The 21,912-nt window shown below is 39.3% G+C and overlaps 1 protein-coding gene across 1 annotated transcript in view; it reads right to left on the bottom strand.

Annotated features, from left to right (window-relative positions):
* The window catches only part of SLC9A2 (solute carrier family 9 member A2), a 33,071-nt gene that overhangs the window by 7,317 nt on the left and 3,842 nt on the right, over positions 1-21,912 (bottom strand). Inside the window, exons 2-9 of the mRNA XM_064646354.1 lie at positions 19,467-19,930; positions 14,192-14,442; positions 7,972-8,189; positions 6,333-6,535; positions 3,634-3,723; positions 2,323-2,393; positions 821-982; positions 157-253 (exon numbers count right to left, since the gene is read on the bottom strand). Of these exons, the coding sequence (XP_064502424.1) occupies positions 157-253; positions 821-982; positions 2,323-2,393; positions 3,634-3,723; positions 6,333-6,535; positions 7,972-8,189; positions 14,192-14,442; positions 19,467-19,930 (1,556 nt within the window). The remainder of the gene's footprint in view (positions 1-156; positions 254-820; positions 983-2,322; positions 2,394-3,633; positions 3,724-6,332; positions 6,536-7,971; positions 8,190-14,191; positions 14,443-19,466; positions 19,931-21,912) is intronic.

Genomic DNA, 21,912 nt, shown 5'->3' with positions numbered 1-21,912 from the left:
ATGATAGGACATGGATTCAAGGCAACAGAGGTAAATAAGAGCATTAATTATTATTCTGTGGTAGAGCAGATGTACTAGCCCAAAGATATGTTAGGAAGATAATCAGCATATTCAAAGACCAGTGGGATATTTAAGAATGCAAAACTTCATCCTTACTCGATGTCGTATTTGGTAGAGATTCTTTGTTAATATTTCCCGCATGTTTTCCATTTCAGTGGGAGAAAGTGGCTTTATCTTTCCTTCATGATATTCACTGTTGTAGGATAAAAAAAAAAGTAGAGGAAAGAGAGAGAGAGAAAAAGATTGTATTTATGACCAGGAGTTACATTTTAACTATTTCCTTTGTTAGAGCTGGAAACAACAGTTCAAAACAACCGAGGAACAGGTGAAAACGTAACATGGAGAAATGAAATCTTGATTTGAGTCAGTGGTAAGACGCAAAACTGAGTCTCCAAAATGTGATATAAATTACATTAAATTGTAAGTGCGATTTAGGTACTTTTCAAAATGCCCCTCAGGCTTCCCCTGTAGCTATTCTGAGCAGATGGGCAGGCACATGTTCAAGACCAGTTCCCTTCTAAATAGCAAATCAATGTTCCGGTGAGCAGCTATCCTGGTAAAACTACAGATTCCAGAAGAGTACAGCTCACCAAGCGAGCTACAGAGAAAATGGTCTTGTTTCACATCCTCTTACTGTTCTGGTGACATTCAGACACAAAGTGTCTTATGTCAAAGTGATTATACTGCCTACAGACCAGGCTGTGAAATAAATTATGAGACCCAGAGGAAACACTTGGTCATCACGGTATCTCTTGCTTACCTGAGAGACCCCGATGAAGGGACCTTGCTTATCATTCCACTCTCTGCCATTTCGATGGCATGCTTGATTTCTAGCTTCTTGTATAAAGAAACAATGCTGGATTTAGGCTGGTTCTCACGGATTAGAAGTCTTCGCAGGTATTTATTGTCAAACTTTTTAAACCTGTACATGAGGCAAACCAGCCCAACCAGTTAATTTTTACTGCACGTAGTTAAGAAAGCCAGTACGCTTTACATAATGCAACTTTAAAGGAGTTTATTCTCTGGGAATGTGTCTGTTCATATTAACAACCCATGCTAAGTAACATAAGAGAGCATTAATTTCATGTTTACTTCAGATAGATAGTTTTAACATGTGTTTTTGTTAATATGGTAGCGGACAGTCTCCATAGCAGCAACTTTTAACTTTAAGGTATTCTGTGTTATTAGAAAATATTATTTTTAATTCTCCATTTTCCTCAAGACAAAGAGAACATTAAATATTTACTGTAATAACAAATAAAAGGTCTAAATTTGCACCGACTGCTTTTTCTTTGAAATTTTAGCCTGTTCTTGTAAAACTTTGGAAGTTCTCCCTTCCTTTAAAGTTAACTGCGACCCTCTTGGTTGCTTACTGAAAAAATATTGGTTACAGAAGGGGGGATTTTGTTTGTCAGAAATCTCACACAGGCTGGAGGAGAATCAGGCTGAGTAAAGAAAAGTTGTATCCATGTCACACACCTGTCTGAGTTTCCCCCAAGTCATTTGGAGAGACCTCTCCTCAACCCTTCCTCCTGGTGACATTCCTCTTTGTATAAAACACTTGAATTCTTCTTGGACCAGTGACTAGAAGGTGGGTGAGTGATGCCAACGCTTTGGGTCTAAAGAATTTGTGTCATTTTAAAAGAGCGTGTTTCTGAGAAAAGGGAATTAGATCCAAACCAATGATGATGATGACTCAGCAGCTAAAGTATGAATTATTCAGGTATTGCCAGGGGTAATCTTCACTAACACTAAGTCTTAAATAATACCATGAAGAACTGTGGAGTTGCCTGACATTAGGCACCTCATGCCTTCTACTGCCTTGATCTTTCTAGAGGAAGTCCAATAGCTTTTGTATGATTACCATCAAACAGGGAAATAACCTCTCACTTAACACTGCTAAGCCATACAATCTGCAGCAGGAGAGCTGGATGGGATGAAAGGCTCACCAGACACACAGGAAATTTTCTGAAATAGTCAGAAACAGGGAGAGGACATGCACACTCAGAAGTTACCATACTTTACCCTGGGATCAGAGGGCTGCCTTTCTTCCCAGCTGGAGATTTTGTTCTACTTGCTTGTGGTTTAGTAAAAAGACATTGTTCTGCTGCTTTTCCTCTGAAACCCACATGTTCTAAAAACAACCATCCGCTTTCAAGAATAAATGCTGAAAATTAAATATGATGCCCAACAGCATTTGTTTCTTGCTACTGAGCCATTTCAGCCTCTCCTGTATAACAAAGAGTTTTAAATGCCACTTACTTATCTCTCCAAAAGTTGTGACCCCAGTGTCCACATACATCTTCAATTCCAGTCTTCACATGGTCAAAGAACTAAAGGAAAACATTGGTTCATTACATAAACTTATAGACATCACTAGGCTTGCTCTTAGATATTACTAGTTTCCAACTTACTTTAAAACGGAAACATGTAGTCACAATTCAGGACAATGCTTCCTTTTTACCAAATGCAGTTCAACCAAGCTCAGAGACAGAATCTGTTTTGTTCTCCTGGAGCTTCCTTAGCTCACAGCCCCAAAAGGACAGAAGTTAGTTGCTAATTTCCTCAATGTCAAGCTTGCTCAGTTTCTGCATGGAACTGAAGTTTTTTACCATATTTTCACTTATTTGAAATTCCTTAACCACTCTGTGCTATGCCTGGGAGACTTCCCCAGGCCTGACAGTGAAGCAAGTATGATTTTGTGGAGAAGAGAGTCTGAGTAGGAAGAAGCTTCCCACATCAGCCCCTCAGGATGCACAGGACAGAACTGAGAGAGCCAACATCAGGTCCTAAGCTCCTCTTTTAGGGAACTGTGGTCTAGCCTCCACTTAAAGCATCCTGTTCACCTAATATTAGAAATACATTTTTCCTCAGTCTATTATGAATGATAAAAACTGAATCAGTTCAGCTGAGATCTCACTTGATCCCAGAGGCAGCATGTTTGCTCTTAATTCAAGAACCACAGTAGAGGTCTCTCAGTAGGTGTCTCTCTAGATGCCTAGACTGACTTCTTTCCTAAATGTGGGCCTTACTATTCCTCATTTTTGAAATTTCAAACCACTTGCCATAGGCATGCTGCAAGGAGAAATACGTTCAAGTACATGCATGGCTAATAATCTGCAACAATTGGAAACACACACATAGCAAACACAAATCCACAAAAAGGCTGATGATGTAAGAGTTAAGTAAGTTTAAGCATGTGTTTAAGCGAAATTTGCCTTTGTTTAATTAGATTAACTCAAATGCAATACAATTAAATTGCCAAAGGTTTCCCAGTGTAGCTGAATTATAAAATAACATGTACCTCATGTGTGAAACAAACTACAGAAAATTAATTTACTTCAAGAGTTGAACTATTAAGAAAGTGATATAATATGTAACGACAATTTTGGTAAATGCCAAAGGTTAAGTATAAGCTTTACAATTATTGTTCTTATAACAGCTATCAAAAAGAAATCTAGTATAGCACATGCCTCTCCATAATACTGTGTGCTGAATCCTTGTCTTACTGATGGTGACTACGAATTTCATCTACCCAAGGGTTTCATCTATGATACTTAAGCTGCAACATACCCTATTATAAATTTCTTCACTGACAGCAGGCTGCTTTTTATTTGACCTTTTGACATCAAGAAACTCCACCAGTGGGCGAATTGTTATTCCCTATGAAGAAAAAGAGAACACAATAACTATAAATGTGAATTCACTCTTTTGATTAGCAGGTATTGCACTTAGCTATGAAGCCCTTGTCAATACAGACTCCATTAATGCAAGAGAAGGAAGGAAGGGGTTCCCTAGAGCTAAGAAGTACTAGAGGGTCAAACTAACAAACCGTATCAGGAATACACCATCTATCCCATCCATATGATTTTTAAACTTTTTTTTCCAGTTCTGTGTTAGAAAAACACTCACTTGTTTTCTGAATTAATAAACAGATTCCCCATAATTTCAAAATGGACATATAAAGTCCTCTTTTTTAGTGACTACTTCCAAAACAGGTAGTCAAAGATACGTCAGCATTAATACTAAAATTGCTCTTTAAGAGCATGACATTAAGGCTTTTTGTAAACATGCCTTGCCTGACTATTCTCAGAGAAATAACAAAAAGTTTTGGCTATCACAGAATGATATAATGGTTTTGAATAATTATTTGTGGAAGAATTGACATAATTTGTTTACTTGTATAGGCACAGTGGCACAGGGGAGAGGAATTAATCTTTTGTGGTGTTGAGATCAGTCCCTACTATCCCAGACAACCAGGTCACATTTCTTTTTGTAAATGAATCACGTTTTATCTTAAAAGTAGTTAGGTTTCTTTGCCCCATTGCTCATAATGGAACACTCATCCTGAACCTTATTGTTCTGATAATTAGAAAGCTGCATCTTAATTGCATCATGGTCACTGTGTACCACTTTGTTCTTGTGCCAGCATTTGTCTTTTTAGTTTAAACTGTGTTCACTCCCTCGTATAAACAGTAATTATAGTCCCTCTTCTCCTTCATTTTGCTAAGGCCAAGGCATCCTGGTCTCTTTTCACGTGACAGACTTACCAGTCCTGTGGTCACTCCAGAACACAACACTATGCTCTGATGGAAACACCTGTATCAGTATGTCTTAAGATTAGATTTGCCTTTCTTCTGTTCCCACTGCAGTGTTGACTTAAAATCTAGCCCATTACCAACTAGTACACCTGTGTCTTTTTCCCTTTCTAATTTTTTCCAAAGGTTCCCATTTCATAAGAGAAATTCCTAGTAAGAAAGTCCTAGCAAGAACATGTTTGCACTTTATTACTGTTCAATTTCATTTTGTTTCTATCATATTGGCCCTCAATTCTTTCTACAGAATACTTTTATCTCACTGTCACCATAAGAACACTTTTCAAAGTCTATCATCAAGAAACAATCAGCAACAAAAACTCCTACATTTATGTGCCATGGTCAGTAACGAGAATATTAAGGAAAACCATCCTCAGGAACCATCCTCGAGGAATTCCATTAATATCATCTCATCAGCCTATTATCTGGCCAGGGTGGTTGAAAACTTGAACAGGTGCCTAGAGAGGCTGGGGTATCTCAGTCCACAGAGATATTCAGAACTCAACTTGACATGGCCCTGAGTAACATGATCTAGCTTTGAAGGTGGCCTTGCTTTGGGCACAGTGTTGGACTAGAGACCTTCAGAGGTCCTTTCTGACCCAAAGGACCATAAGCTTCTATTTCCATTTATAGGAGAGACCGTCAGCTCCTTCCTCATTTACTTTACAGTCATCCTAATGTCAATCTAAACCTCAGTTTAACGACTAGTTGCACTAACAATCTCCTGTGTAGCCCCCTCCCCAATGATTTGCAATAATCAAGTCAGACGAGCTTACTCGAGAAAATAAATTGCCTTATCAAAGAATAACATCAGGTTTTCCTTTGGTAAAACACATGTCATTTCATAACACATTCCATTTGTCTACAAATTTTAAATTATTCTACCCTTCAAAATCAGTTTTCACAGCTAAAGTCAACTAATGGACCTCCACCTTTTCCTCTTTCTCAAGCATCAGCACAGATACTTGCTACTTCCCACAGCACCTTAATCCACGCAAAAGGCAGTGTAAAAAATATGTATATATATTTTTCCCACAGATATGAAATTTCATTAATAGCCATTCACATCTCTCTCACTGCTCTAATAACTAGTCTGACATGCTTATTTGACAGAGTTGGCTGCTGCTACACTTTCCAGATTTCAGTCTCTTCCCTGTCTCTTGACCACTCTTATCCAGGCCTCCAAGGCCAGCTGGTCATCAGAGACAAGTTCACATTCCTCTGCACACCTGGTGCTTTTGTAGAGATGTCCACCTGGTTTGCAGCATTACTTGCCAACACTCAGACTCCAGTTCACCTGTCCAGGCCCTCAGTGTCTTCCTTTCCCTGCTCACTGGGCACTGTATCCAACACTGAACTCCCGCGTAAATGCACACATTTAAACATTCTAAAAAAAGGAATCAGTGCTGGAGCTGTACCCAGAATATCTTTTATCTCTCTTTCAACCTCACGAGGTCTTAAATACTTAATACTACTTATATGTTAGCATAAGTACTTAATATCACGCATACTTTTGCTACCTGCCTGTGGTATGGATAGAATTTTTTTTTAAACTATGACTATGGAGAATACCTTCAAATATGTTCCTTCCAGTAAGTTAGAACATTTGTTTGTCTACCCATTGCTTATTTGTAACCTGTCTGAGAAAGAAGAAGCCCAGAAGATGAGAGGTACTACCTGAATGAAAACAGTAAAGAATATCACCACAATAACAGCAGTGATGAACAATTTCTTCCTGGGAAACACAGCAGGAGGAAGCAGAAATACAAGCGAAAAACAAATAGCTCCTCGGAGGCCTCCATAGGCGATAATAAATTGGTCCTTAAAAGTGAGAGGTATTGTCCGGAATACATTAATGATCTGAGTCAGAACAAAAACACCTGGGGGAAAAGAACATAAATACAAGGAGGAGGGAAAAAAAAGGGAACTTAAATTACACAGAAATAGCCCATGATGATAATATTTGTTCAAAACCACTTTTATGTGCTTCTTACCTTTTATTTGCTTCTCCAACATATAATATTGAAGAAATGAAATATTACTTAGCGACTTGAGAACACCATGGAAGAATAATTACAAAAGCCTAGGGAGCATCATCTTAAACATATTTAGTGAGCTAACCACCTCAGGTCAGGTGAATTTATGACCTGAAGCAGCTAATTGATCTCCACAAGACAGCTATCTGCTGGATTCTGCACTTCTAGAACAGCAATAATTCTCTGTGTCAGTATAGACCAAGACTGCTAGTTGCTTTTTAATAGGATTTGAGGTGATTTTGAACATTTTGGCTTGTCACCTCCATTAATCTGTGCTTTGAACCCTGCAAACTCCTATTCACTCAATTTTACTCACACAGACAGGAAGGATGCAGGAGTGGGGATGGGGGAAGAAGATGCCAGTGCTTGCTGCTGTACTATAGGCAAAGGCTCCAGGGATGCGGCAGAATGAAGTAAAGGTATAAAGGCAGGTGAAGGGAGCAAGCATGGGGGGCAGGAGCTGGGCAGCAGTCAGGCTGCATGGCTGCTTTTCAGCATAAGGTATTAATTGTGGGGTTGCAGGTGCAGTAGAAAAATAGCCCAGATTTCTGCTCTGGGAAGGAGACTTGGGAGCTGGAAATAAGGGTGCAGAGGCAGATCAGAGCATGAGCAACCTTTACACGTGGAAGGACTGAATCATTACAGATGAAGTTTGAGAGAAGAGCAAGTTTAAGACCCACAAGCCTGCCCTGCACTTAGGTCTCCAGGTAAAAGAAAAACAGCTAGTACTGTAAACTCAGGAGGGATGAAGCAGTTTCATATATATATAGATAGATAGATAGATAGATAGATACACATTTATTTATTTATTATACCCCTCAACTTATATATATATATATACACTTAAACTTATATATATACATAAACTACAGCATTTCCTGTTTTGGTACTAATTATGCCAATGACTGGGAAAATCCTAAAGCTAGGAAATATAAATTTTAAAAAAAACATAACTCTCAGCCTGTTTAGCTGCTGTACTACACCTAATTCTTTTAAGCAGAATTTGCTTATTTGTAAATAAATGTTTATTTAAATACATGTATTCTGATTAACAAGCAGAGTGCCTCTCACTTTAGACGGGCAGGATCAGGGCAAAACTGATTTTTAGGTTCCATTTTGGGAGAAGGTGGAAACTAACCCTGCAATATAGGACATATTAAAAATATTACTTCCATTCCACCATTCATGATGGGACTTTAAGTTCTGGCATTCTCTATTTGACAAAAGGTAAAACATTTCACTTGCAAAGAATACAGACCCATAGTCTGAGACTTGCTTACCCAGTGCCCTCCAGATTAAACAGAAAAGGAGGGTGAAGCTAACAAAGGCCCAGTTCCACTCATGGTTCTTCCCAACTGTAGACACTCCCATGAAGATGAAGATTAAGGTCTCACTGACACTGCTTAGCATCTTCATGAAATATTTTATTGTCGTATAGGATTTTTGAGAAACATTTTCCTCCACATATTTATTCATGGTCATGGCACAAGCTGTGATCCTGAAAGGCAAACATTATCCCATATTTCACTTGCTTTATTTTTTTTTTAGCATCTTTCATATCTACATAATATTATTCACTTTTCCATAGTTCCCTTTAAAATGCAAAGCATAACTTACTCCATAACCAATCTCAAATATATAGGCTTGGTGAACCTACAATTTTGGGCACATGATTATTTTTTCTGCACTGTAGAGTTTTCTGAGAAGACATCAGTACATGGATACTTTTGTCATATACTAAATGCACATAATCCGTTCAGTGGTCACTCAGACTCTGTGTTTTGAAAGAGGCAGGGATGAGGAGAGACAGGGACAGCCCTAAAAAACAGGATTTGCTGCATCTATTGCTGCTGAGGGACATCAGACAGGATGGCAACTGCAGGGGCAGGGCAGGACTTCCCTCCTTCCCTACCAGCAGTTGTCCCACCTCAGTGGCAGTGACAGTAGCCAGCTACTCTTTCCAGGCAAAGCAAGCAGCAAGGCTACAATTTGTTACCCTTCACCACTTTAGGCCACTGCTTGCTTTGCCTGCACAAAGGGCTGAATAGGGGAAAATCATACAGGTGCTGTTGCACATTTAAAGCACCTACAAATGGATAAAATGGGCATCTCAGCTGAAACATGAGAGAAAAGGCTTACTGTAAGTACTCCTACATGTTCATTTTCTGTGTTAGTAAACAGAGTTTGTTAATCAGCAGAAAGAGCAAAGAATGGTATCACTTGCTCAGTATGGTTGTCCATGGTATAGGGATGGCTGAGAACCACTCAGATACAAATTTACAAGTTTAAGGTTAGTTAGCAGAGCTGGCTGGAGGATAACCTCAAGGTAGTGTCTCAGTGTAGGGAAGCACAGTCTGAACAGTAATTATCAGGGTGGCAACTAAGGCCAGACACGTTGTGAAACAGCTGTCATTCCTGGTTCTACTGTCTAGGGCAAAAACATGTCTTCTCTGATTTCCCAGTTAAAAACATCATACATACCCATGTGTGGGTTCTCAGTCAAACCCTGTACCCTAAATCTAAACAGAGAGAGTGATGTGTATTTACATTGTCTTTCTGAATACAGCCCACGAGGACTTGTCCTACAGTTATTTATCCCAGTTCAACAAAGTTTTCAATTTATAATTATTTGCCAACACAGGGGATATTTCTTCCCACTGAGATCTCTACACTTCTCTCTTTTGTAGAAGAGGATGGCAGGTTTGCTAGCATCTCTTTGGAAAAACGTGAACTCTCCCACATTTTGTAGAGATCCCACTGCAGATCTCTGCACCCTCTCTACAGAGAGGGTTTGCTAGCATAACAGTACACCTAACCTGGCTTTCACCCTGCATTTTTGTTCACCTATATTCGGTGACAGAGAGGCCAATCTAGTCAGCACAAAATAATATGTCCACTGCCATGCAAAAACTAGCTCCAACCCTAAGCAAACTTCTAGGCTAAGAAGGAAAGTCTCACTAAGACTATCTCAGACTCCCATCTGTATTTAGTACTGAAATAAATGCCTGCTATCTCCTCATTGCCAGCTGATTTCACCATAGTCTTGAACAGAAAGATCCTCTATAGTCCACAAGCAGCATGCTGCCTCGGAAGTGGAGCTCATCCTGATTACACGGGATCCACTGTGGAAGATATAATGTAGATTTCAGAAGCATGCAAGCTTCCTCCCTGAAACACCAGGTGGTTTAGGTAACATTTCTAGTTTGAGCATGTAGCTGGGACAAGAGAAGTCCTGCATTTTTGCCAGCACTGACAACCTGATGATGCTCTTCACAGCAGTTTTCCCTATTCTAATCTTACAGTTGTCCAGACTAGGGACTTATAAGAGATCCCACAAACATATGTGCCTGAGTATCTCGGGAAGAAAATGGAGAGGACCTGGACCATGCATGGATTTTGTCCTGACAAGAAGCAGTGACTTGGTCAGGACATATACTCAAACCCAGAAGCTGTCAAAACACTCCCAGGTTCCTCGGTTTGCACATAGTTCCAGTGACCAACCTCTAAAGTACATGTACAAATCTTCTCAAATATACTCTCAAATGTACTTAATACTTTGACCCTCCATAATTCTCCTTCTCAGTAGCAAACCAGCTCTCTACAAGCCACAGGCTGCACTGACAGACCTAAAAATACCTCAGGTTATGCCATGGGTTGTGACAGCTCTCCTGTGTGTACCCTGCTTATCTACACAAGCATAACAAGTCTGATTCATCCTGGCTACCTCTCGCTGATGGTACACACAGTGGAGCTGGCAAGTGCAGGGGCAGCAAATGCAAAATAGCAAGAAGGCAGTGGGTGGGCTGCAAAAGAGCCACTTCCAGACCCACAGTCATTTCGGTGTCTCAAAGCAGCAGCTCAGTGCCCGGAAGCATTAGGGCTGTCAGATCTGCATCAAAGACACACCAAAACACTCAGTACTATTTATTACCTTCTTAAAATAAATCATTTTCATGATTATAGTAATTTAGGAAAGCCCTGCAGCATGGAGAACAGGGAAACAAGCTCTGGACAGGGTTTGTTTTTGGATCCTGAGGTAATGGAGACACTGTAAATAGATAAGAATCTGTCACCAGATTAATCAGGATCTTTGCAAACTGTAACTTAAAACACCTACCACACTTAAACACTAGAATTTAAAGGGACAACACTCTTATAATATTATTTTCAGTTACACTTTGCATTCATTCAATTAGCGTCAAGTAACTTAGGACTTGGTTCAATGTTAAAACAAATAGTGCTGTACACTATTTGTTACTCTTCAGGTAAGTAATATTCCACAGCTAATCACTGCTCACTTTGAATCTCTTCAGAGTACTTATTTACATTAGAAAAAATACCTCTTGAAGTCTCTTTTGTTTGAAAATTATAGGGGGATATAATGCTAGAATTTAATACAAAATCAATGTCTTTACGCAAGACTTTATGTACATTATTATACTATGTTCTTCCCAAACTAAAATTTTACTGTCATGATAATCAAAGCCAAAACTTAGATGAGTTTTATTTTATATTTCTCATCCACATACATTAATTCTGGCCTCCAGTTTTGTGACCTGAGGCAGTTGCCTTGGTCAAGAAGGGGAAGGGAAAAGCAGTTAACTGAAATTAACCTGCAACATTCTGTACTTCTGAAGAATAAAAGTCTCCCTGTATAAACAGTACAGTTTCTGTCAGGACTGCAATAAACTAGGCCACCGGGTTCAATCCTCAAGTTTCCTTGACCTACTAAATTTAGTTTCAATGTTTGTTCCTTTCAGCCTGCTAATTGTTGCAAAAAAAAAAAAAAAAAGGAAAAGAAAGAAAGAAACCTACAGTAGTAGTTCTGCTGCTTCACAGCCTTTATGAAAAATTACTAAGCAGAAAATGCAGCATTATAATTAGAAATGGAACCAAGCAAATAAAGTTCAGATTCACATCTGTATGTTTTACACCCGTGATCCTCATTCATGCCCAGCTCTAATTACAGTAGAAGCTCTTTCCTCTTCTCCTGAAGAGGATTTTCTCACTGCAGTTCATAGGGACACAATTCAGTCCCTTCACTATTTCAGACAAGTAACCTGGTGCAGGGGTTACACAGACGATTCAAGAATCGTTTGTCCTTAGTTATCAGAAGAGTGACAAGCACCTTTTATTCCTTTGCCAGTGAATTCCTACTTGCCCAGGAATGAAGCAATCTGTGTAAGTATCTTATTTACTTGATAACACTGTACATTCCTGCTCATGTCCTTCCCCTAAAATATGGTACAGCATGTAACCACAAGGTCTGAGTATCTTTACAAACCTGGTTATGAAAGAAGTGGGAATCAGTTGTTTAATAGACTCACATGGATATGGGTGAAAAAGGGGAGATCAGGCAATTATTCCCCACAGGCTAAACTGTAAATGGCCACAGAAGCAAATAATGCATGAACAATCTGGGTTGTAAGGGACATTCCAAGGTCATTTGGTCCAACTACATGTTGGAGCTGATTTTTAAGTCAGACCCAAGCAATCCTGCCATGAGTCAGTCGTTGCAGAAAACAACAGAGAACTCAATACTGGTGTGTGTTTTTGCACTGTGACACAGAGCAAATTACTCTCTGCAGTTCAAAGGCCAATTAAATGTGAAAATCACAGGGTAGATTTACTCCAAGGAGATGCAGAGATTGCAGAAGCTCTAAGGCTCTCAGAAGCACTGCTGGGAGGGGACACACTTTGTGGCTTATGGCAGCTGAGATCCTACATGGCTGCAGAGAGCCCTTGCATCTTGCCGGGGGGGGGGGTACTGAGGTACCCAGGCCTGTTAGCTATTACAAAGTATGCTTAGAGTAAAAAACATGCAAGACATTTCAAAGATAACTTATTTTCTATTGTGCCGTTCAAGGGAAAAAATACTTTTTGTTTCCTCTTTTGTTTTGAACCCACTCAGGGGCCACTGTTACAAAGGAAAATGAACTAGGTTGTTAGTGCTGTGGGAAGCACTGGTGTGCTGATTGCAGGGACTGGCATGTGGTGGGTCCACTGACGCACCAGCAGACCAGCCATGCCCTTTCTGTTGTGTCTTGGATGCAGCAGGTCCAAATCAGTATTTTCATGAAAACTGCCACAATTTTTTCCATGTACAGTTTAGCCACAAGTTTTTGGTTTAGAAACCCTTTAAGTATTCGATCATAGAATGTCAAGGACATTTGGCTTAAGAGGTGGAGGAAACTAAAAACCACACAAACGCTATGAATAGAAGCTATGGAAAGAGATGGCACATTTATGAACTCGGTCAAAGTGGATGCATATGCTGCTTTATTTAGGCTCGTATCAGAGAAGGAAACACATGCAATCTTTAGCTCTTTACTTACATTAAAGTACCAATCCCTCTTGCTTCATGGCATATTTCTATTTTTATACTACTGAAATCATCAGCTTTAAGTTTCCTTGTAAATTTCTTCCCAGCCCCAGAAAACCTTATCCTGGTGTTACTATGATATTAAACCTACCTTCACTTGCCTAAAAGATAATAATCAGATAAGGTATTATCAAGTATTAGTGATCCTAAGAAGTAATATCAGAGCTTACACAAAAAGCTATGTTCCTAATGCCTGAATGACTCATATTTGCCACTAGAACAATACAAAGTCATTAAAGAAGGTTGGCCTTTAAAAATATTACTTGGAACCAGAGCAAAACCTTTAAGTATATTAAATGTCATAAAGGCTCTTTCTAAAGTTGAAGTTGTTACAGTATAAACAGAATAAAGAGAGAGGTTGTGCTCTTTTTTTACTGAAGCCCAGGAGTGAAAAAACACGAGTAAAAATATTTTTATCTGCTGGAAGTGGGAAGAATAATATTATTTTATAGAGGGCATATACAGAACATTGTAGCGCACAAGCACACATATCAAAATACTAAACTAACAGATTATATCACCATAGCACTGCAAATTTTACATTCAGCTAGTCCTTATGGCGCTTATAATCCAGCAGGAGTTTGCCTTAATGATACATATCTTGTGTTCATGGAATGGTACTTACTGGCCGCTCCCATGACTAACTGTTAGACACAGTTTCACAATATACTGGCATCGAAAGTGAAGGCAGTTCATGAAGTCCCTACCACTCCTACTTCCTCCCTGCCACCATTGCCCCTACATCACTGTGGGCCACTCCTCATCCATGCCCTTATGTCTAGTTCTAGGGTCACATGAGGACACAGGTCACCAAAGTGACCTGGGTTAAAAATAAGCCCCCTGAAAATACAAGTGAATATTTTTAACTTGGAACATTTCAAAGATATGGTTTATGATGTGATGCCATGAGCAGTTTTAGTGACACAGCTGGTGTGGCGGCAAGCTGAGAGAATGGAGTGGAAGCTGGAGGGAAGAGGCCGGAAATCCTCAAGCCAGAATCTCTGCCATGCAGTATGGAACAATGCCATATGGCAAGGTCTGCAAAATCTGATCCTCTCTCAAATTTCTTTAGGCATTCTTACTTGAGTGCTATAATTAATGAAGTTTGGGGTACTTACGCCATGATGCCCGAGAGATGAAACATTTCAGCTGTTATGTATGACAAGTAACTGTACAGGAAGACAAAGAGTGGCTCAATCACTCGGATTTTATGGGTGAAACGGGTGGTAAAGGCTGCTACAAATCCCAAAAGGATTCCAATCAATACTCCACCAATCCCCACTATAAAGAAGTTAGCAATTCCAGCGAATATGTCAATAACTTTAATTGTGCGCATCTGGCAGAAAGACTTGAACAAATTGTACAGGACCTAAGAAGAAAAAGAAAGCACATTATGTTTTTGAACTCTTCTTAATTTCCCTTCATGTCACTATGTTCCTCTGCTTAAATGTTGAAGTTTGAATTTCTGTATCTCTCTTGAATTCACTTTTGAGATATGCTGTTGTTTATCTCTGGCATATTATTCATCATGCATATATATCAGGGAGATACACAAAGATGGGTAAAAATCAATATTCCCATTTTTGCAAATGGGACAGGTTTCTTAACCCATGACATTCCAGGAGCCAGGAACATAGATCTATCTAATTCTTCTTTCAATTCACTTATTTGCACAGCTTCTAATTTCTCCACAAATGTCATTTTCAGATTTCCCCCAGATAAAAGAAATAAAACAGAAAGAGAAAAAAAAATAGTTTCACAATCAGTGAAGAATCAGGTTATTTTCCAATGTGCTTGATCTACATGACACTGAGAGACCCAGTACTGAATCAGACCACAGATTCGTCTAGCATGGGGGAGTAGGGGGGTCGCAGGGGGGTGGGGATGGACAGTGACCACCTCAAGGAGTAAAAGAAATGTTGTGTCCATTAAGTAAGTGCGCTTTTTTCTAACTTATTGATCATTAGGAATCAAGTGGTTTAGAGACAAAACAATCTGAAGTCCACATTTCTCTAATATCCAGTATTTTAATTACTCCAAAATAGACAACAATGGAATCAGTTACTCTTAAAGAAACCTTAAAAGGATTGCCCCATCTGCAGACTTACATGGGAGATTTAAGCATTCCATGGTGCTGCATATATGCTACCAGCCCTGCAATACCATGACAGCTACACTGTCCTCTTGTACAGATCTAAGTTGGGTCACAGGTACCTATTCCTATCCCAGAGGGTTCACAGGCTAAGCCAGTGAAGACCAGTCAGCTTAGACTGCTTGCAGGAGTTAAACCTCTGCTTTCTTTCTGGACTTCTTAGTGAACCAAACAGGTTCCTCTATCAAGAATGCTATTTGAGAGAACAATGTTTTATCAGCACTTGCATAGTGCCAACAGTGTAGGTGTTTGAGTAGTGGCTGGGAAGGATTTCTCATGTTTGCAGTCTTGTTCTCTCTCACATGACAGAACATAAGTTGTTCAGCACTTTTTAGCCAAAACTGGATAGGTCTTACAGAGATAGAAGTTTAATGCAAAGTCATGGCTTATTATGGGTCCTTTGAGCTAAGTGAAAGGAAACAACTGAAACAGAAAAGAAAAAATATTCCAGAGCAAGCATGAAAATAGAAGATTAAATCAAACCTAGAATGGTCAACAGTAATTTTCATTACAAAGCAAAAAATACAACAAGAGCAGGATCATGATAACAATGATGTTCTCAGGATGAGTCCACTTGGGAGAAGTGTCCCTTTTCACCTGGACTAACCCCTTCAACTTGTTGCTCTGAGGCAGACTCCCAGCCTTTTTGCCCCATTCCTTGTTACTATGTCCTGTGCAGGACAGGAAAGCATTATCATAAGATTGACTGGTTTTCCACCTGTTATTTTAATTTGTGGACTCTATGGATCTGAATGAAGAGAAGTATACCAGAATTAAACCTATTGACAGTAGGAGCACCTTTGTTGGTCACCTTACAAGGGTTTCTCAGTCCACAGTCTCCCAGAACTCTGTGAATCACAGACTGAAGAAAAAATACTATTGACTTGTGTAGGTTGCAAGGAGTTTCCCTGAGTCACTTGTTGAAACTTGGGATGATCCTAGAGTAGTGTTTTTCTCTAATAAACTACAGAATTTCACCTGGCAGAATACTCTCTTGGAATGTATTACGGAAGATGATTATTTTATTTAATTGGAGTTTTAAATAGCCTTTTTTATATTTTAAAAGGTAACTATATAAATATATACAAGGCAAGTCTCCAAAGTAAGGGCAGTGCAAGGTGCTTGTAAAGAAGTAGAGAATTTTAATACACTTGAGCAATAGCTTTTCCATAACATCACCTCATCCTCACAGCAAGGAATACACCCTGCAAATAGAATGGAGCCTGTTGTTCCACATAGAGACATCCCCATAAATCTCAAGTCTGTTGCCGTAAGTTATTTGAAAGAAGAAAAGCAATGTTCTCCTTTGTACCTCAACCATGGTAGAAGCAGCACCTAGGACTATGGAATGTCATGAACATGATTTTAATCTCATTTGTATTGTCCTTTATTTACACTGTTGTAAATGACATCAAAATCAGGTTATCTTCCCTTTTACTCTACAGCAGTTCAGTTTTACAGCTCTATCTAAACTTCCAGGTGTCAAACATTAACTCTGGTCATATTTTTAACGCATTTCGTATGAGAACATGGCAATTTTTTGAAGTTCAAGATTTGCATTTACTCAATAGCCTTCAGTTGAACTCACCAAAAGTTACACCAAGCAATATTAGTCACTGATCCCTTTTTAATCTTGTCTCAGAGTATCTCTGAAGCACTAATTGCTTATTTTCATCAGTTCTCAGTTATTAGTTTTTAATTCTAAAATGACTTTAAAGCACTCTAAAGTAATGTTTTCAGAGAGGCAGAATACAGAGTATTTCTGTAATGTTTTCTAACATGGGAATAATATTATTGTAATGACACTGGCTCCTTCTTTGTGATTTTAAGCCCAGAATTGGAATTTGAATAGCTAACACTCAGCTGTCATTTTACCATTTAACATCACCATGCTAGTTATCCCTGACTCGTTTTTTTGGTAAAGCACCAACTCTGATCAAGAATCCAACTGGCAAACATTGTCCTCGGCCAAATTCAAGCTCCAAAATTCCATCAGTGGGGGAAAAGGAACATTCAAATGCACAGACATATTGCAAAAACTATCAGACAAGAAAGGCCATCTGAGAAGTGCACACTTTTCTTTGTATACAAAATGAAATTGTGGTAGGACATTGTCTGAAAAGGGAAAGCACAGATGACACTGCTATTCTGTGAAAGCTTTTATTAGGAGCGGCCAGGCAGTACAAGCAGGATAGCAGGAAGAAGGGCTTAAAGTATTTAGAAAGTACGTTTAGTAAAGCCACTCTGTTTTGCACTGCCTATCTGTGCATCTCCTGGGTTTTTGATACATAGGAATTAGGCAGCTTTCATAGATGGACAATCTGCATTCAACTCTCCTCCTATTTCATCCTCCCATCCCACTGCAGGTACCTGCCAGAGCAGGTGGGACTCAAGGACTTCAGCAGATGAAAGCTGAAAGGTTCTGAGCTCTGCCTGTTAGCTGGTTTTATCAGCTCCCCCTCTAACACAAGGGCAGAGGAAGGGAGAGTATTTACAAAACATCATCTCCTTACAGCACACAACTGAGTGACTCCAGCAGCATCCCATCAAGGGCTGCTCCAGGAGCACTGCTATAGGCAGGGGAGGCAAGGTCCTCTAAGGGCACCCCACCAGGGTGACAGCCTGGGTCACATTTCAAATATAATCACATGATTGCAGGTGTGCAAACACATAACAAGGAACCATTAGCAGACCAATGCCGTGCATTTGGAAACTACTTGATCTCTTGCCAAGTCGTACCTTTAAGTGACAGCTGGGAAGTAAGACCAAAGGTACTCCGAATTCCTTTCACTCCTTCATGAAGGACAGTAAGGACAGTGCATTACTGGGCTGGCCCTACAGACTCCTCAGAGTAACTTCCCTGTGTTAGGCCATCTGGGCAGGCAAGTCATAAGGAAAGACTACATCCAGAGAAGGCAGTAATTATGCCATGCATTAAATTGCCATGCCAGCCCCTACAAAAAGGATGGTTTAGAGTAATTTGCCATTGGGCAATTGCATGCATGAATACTCCTATCATCAGGATGCAGTATTTTAGTAGCAAATCTTACTGTATTAACTGCTGCTCCAGTGGAAAGGTGGTTGACTTTATGATTGAAAAAAAAGTGATTTTGGTTGGAAAAATTCAGCAAAAAACAACTTTTATGTTAACATAAAACCAGATCCTTTTGCCCCAGAAAAGCGTGTATCTAGAGAATTCCAACACGTAAGTGATTGTTTAGAGTGAATAGAGACAGAGCTAGCTATGACTGAACTGTTGAGCCTTCTGAAACTCAGTATGTACACCTACTTATTTACAGGACTGGATTAAGTACCAAGGCTCAGATTAAATGATGAGATACACATGTGTTAAGCAGGTGAGACAAAGTCTGATAAAAGGGGAAAAAAGGTGAGGCAAAGTCCAAGAAGAGGTGAAAACAGAAGGACAATTCTGCACAGAATAGGACAGGAATAAGAAGCCAGAGACAGGAAAGGTGCAGATTCAGTTCATCAATCCTTCTGATCCTTCTAGCATATGAAAAACCAGACCTCCATGTCTCACAAAACTGAAAGCATGCCAGGACATAGTTGGCATGGGCAGAATTTCAAGTAAGTCATGGATAAATGGGAGTAACGTCCCAGACATAGTGTCATCAGGTACAAACAAGGGACATTAGGGGTGTTAATTGAATTTGCAGATTGCTGTCCTCAGGTCAGCACCACAAACCCAGTTCAGCTAGTTAATGATTAGAAATTACTGCCTCCAGGTGGCTGTCCTATCTCATCTGTAGCCTGGGATACACATATTGGTGGTTTCAGGGCAGTTCCAACTGGATGGGCACATGCAAAAAGTTAACCTCAACCGGGTTCAGTGCCATCTCAGTGATTTGTCGACCCTTCCTGTGAATGCACCGAGAGACCCCACATTGGCCCTTTTCCCTCTCCTGCCCAAAAACGTTTCTGCAGTTGAGGAGAACGAGTTTCAGATTACAGAAGGAACAGAATTACAAAGATACAGAAACCAGAGTGATCAAGTGGTAAAATTCCTACAGTAAATACACTACCATTATACATTACTCTGGTACAGTAAGACTACCATTGTTTCTAAATCTAAAGTTTAAAGAATTACATAGACACTTTAGCACTCTTTTACTTACATCTATTAGCAAACTGTAATAACCAAATACAAAGAGATACGATGGAGTGGCATGTAAACAATCCTTTATCATTTTTATCAATTAATCATTTATCAAGTTACTTACCACAGTTATAGCATCATTCAGCAAAGACTCTCCAAACACTAGGATGTAAAGCTGCTCATTGACATGAATATTTTCAAAGACAGCTAACACCGCCACAGGATCCACAGCTGAAATGAGGCTGCCAAAGAGCAAATTCTGCAGCAATGTGATATCAGTCAAACCAAATGCACTGATTTGGCAAATTCCATAAAGGGAAATTCCAATGCCGATGGCATTCCAGAGTGTACCCACCACAGCATACCAGAATATGGTACCAAAGTTCTCAAAGAAAAGACGAGTTGGCATAAAATATCCAGCGTCGAGTACAATGGGTGGCAAAAGATACAAGAAAAACACATCACTGTTCATTACAGGTGGAGACTTCTCCTCTGCTCCAAAAATAATCCCACCAAGAAGCAATCCGACCAGAATGAGGAGACAACTTTCAGGTACTATTGAGGGCAACTTGTGATAGAGATGAAAGCCTTCAAAGGAAAGTCAAATACAAGAAAGGAAAATGGTTATTTGTAGAGAATCCACAAGATTATTCTAGATTCTGTTATCTTAGTTTCTATAGTAAACAAACAGCAATCACAAGCCAAATTCCATTTTCTTTGCAAAGACTGAACTGGACAACCACAACAGGTCAAGGCAAGTATGTTGGCTAGCATAGTTAATTCAGTTAATGTGGTGGAGCAACAAATTAATAGCTGGACATTCCACTTAACAGCTAGGCTAGGTGGAGCAACTGTGTGAAACGGTTCTCTGTGAAACTGTGGGGTTTTTCATAATGTGGAATGCTCCAGAAACACAGTCAAAACACTTCTCTAGGGCAAACTGGACCTAGACAGAGGAAAAAAAATCATACTAAACACTCCTTTATCCCTGGACAGCTTCACAAAGGAGTTTAAGGAGTACATTAAATTATTTTTTAGAAATCTTTTAGAATCTCAAAGCTAGTGAGGAGAACCAGCACATGTGACTTGCACCCAGTCAGCCATGGTCACTTTCTCCACCACCATGAGAAAGCATTTACAGACATAATTATTATTTTTGGTGGAGCCTCCTAATTAATTTTACAAGAAGCAACATTTTCCATGAAGTGACAGTAAGTTGTAGCCTGTATTATTATGTTAATTCTTCTGTATTATATCAAGTAGCAGTGTTGGGATTCTCTCATAAAAACCTGTGCTAAGTACTGAAAAAATTAATTAAAAAAAGGTTCTGAATGAGGACTTAATGACTGAATGTTCCTTAGCCTACTAAAACTCTCAAAGCCATGCAGTTTTGATTTAAAGATTCCAATTACTTGTAGAAGTTGACAGCTTTAAGGATAATTTTGGTAATGAATGGGAAAAGTTTTGAAGAAACTTATTCTGGCCAATCTAATAGAACAATCAACCTCATGCACCAAGGTCACATTCCAGGTCCCAGTGATGCCAATCTTTTCCAGACTCCTCCTTATCTATATTTGGCCCGCATAATTACATAGAAATCTATCCACACCCACAAGATCCCATAATTCCTGTCTAACTAAAAAGCATTTAAATTATTTTAAATGAGAGCTGCATGGAAACACTGGGTGTGGTAATAACGGGCGTCTATTTCAGTAAAACTATTTCAGTAAAAATCACACCTGTAGTCCAAACAGTTAAACTAGTGCAACATTGGTATAGTTTACATCCAGTTTCCCAATTTCAGGCTTCTGTATCTTTTAACACCTCTTTTGTTAAGTCTCCTCTCACCATGGAGTTTTTCCAGGTAAAAGAAAGACGGAACTTAAACTTAGGAAAACCAAATGGTTAAGAAGGAGCAAGGGGCAGCTGTTTTAATCTACTGACTTTTTACTTATATATTCTATAACTATTAAAGCTATTTTTAAAGGCAAGCAACTCAAGCTGCATTTTTATTTCCTTTCTGGATGAACACAGACTGCTTTAAATAATTAGAAACACAGTCGATGTGACTCATTAGAATGTCTGCCAAACTCACTGTCATTCTTCAAAACCAGAATCACCAATGTCCTATATTGGCAGAAGAGGTAATGACCCTGGAAAAGACAAGAATTTGTGGTTGGAGACTTGACTCTTCAGCTTTCAGCCACACAAACATTTTATGATTTATCTTAGTTTCTGTACTGGCAGAACACCAACCTTTCCAATACAGCGATCACAAAGTTTCCCCTGAGTGAGTAGGTTTTGCTAAAAGTTTTTTTAAACTCTTCAGGAGTAAATTTTACATTATTTTCTTAATACAAATTCAAGAGGAAGGAATTTTTGTAAATGCAGCTTTTAAGGAAAAAAAAATCCTAGACAGTTGTAATGCAAGGGCAATGAAACATCTACTGCGAATACAAAAATAAAAATCTTTTATTTTCTTCTTTACAAGTCACTCTGGAAAGCTCATACCCTCCCAGAGACTTGGGACACCATCCTTAGAAGTAATGGAAAGGCTCCCACTAAATTAA

Source organism: Pseudopipra pipra, chromosome 2 (genome assembly GCF_036250125.1).
Source record: "Pseudopipra pipra isolate bDixPip1 chromosome 2, bDixPip1.hap1, whole genome shotgun sequence".
NCBI lineage: Eukaryota > Metazoa > Chordata > Aves > Passeriformes > Pipridae > Pseudopipra > Pseudopipra pipra.
Note: the sequence above shows the minus strand (reverse complement) of the source record. Positions and strands in the feature narration are given on the sequence as shown.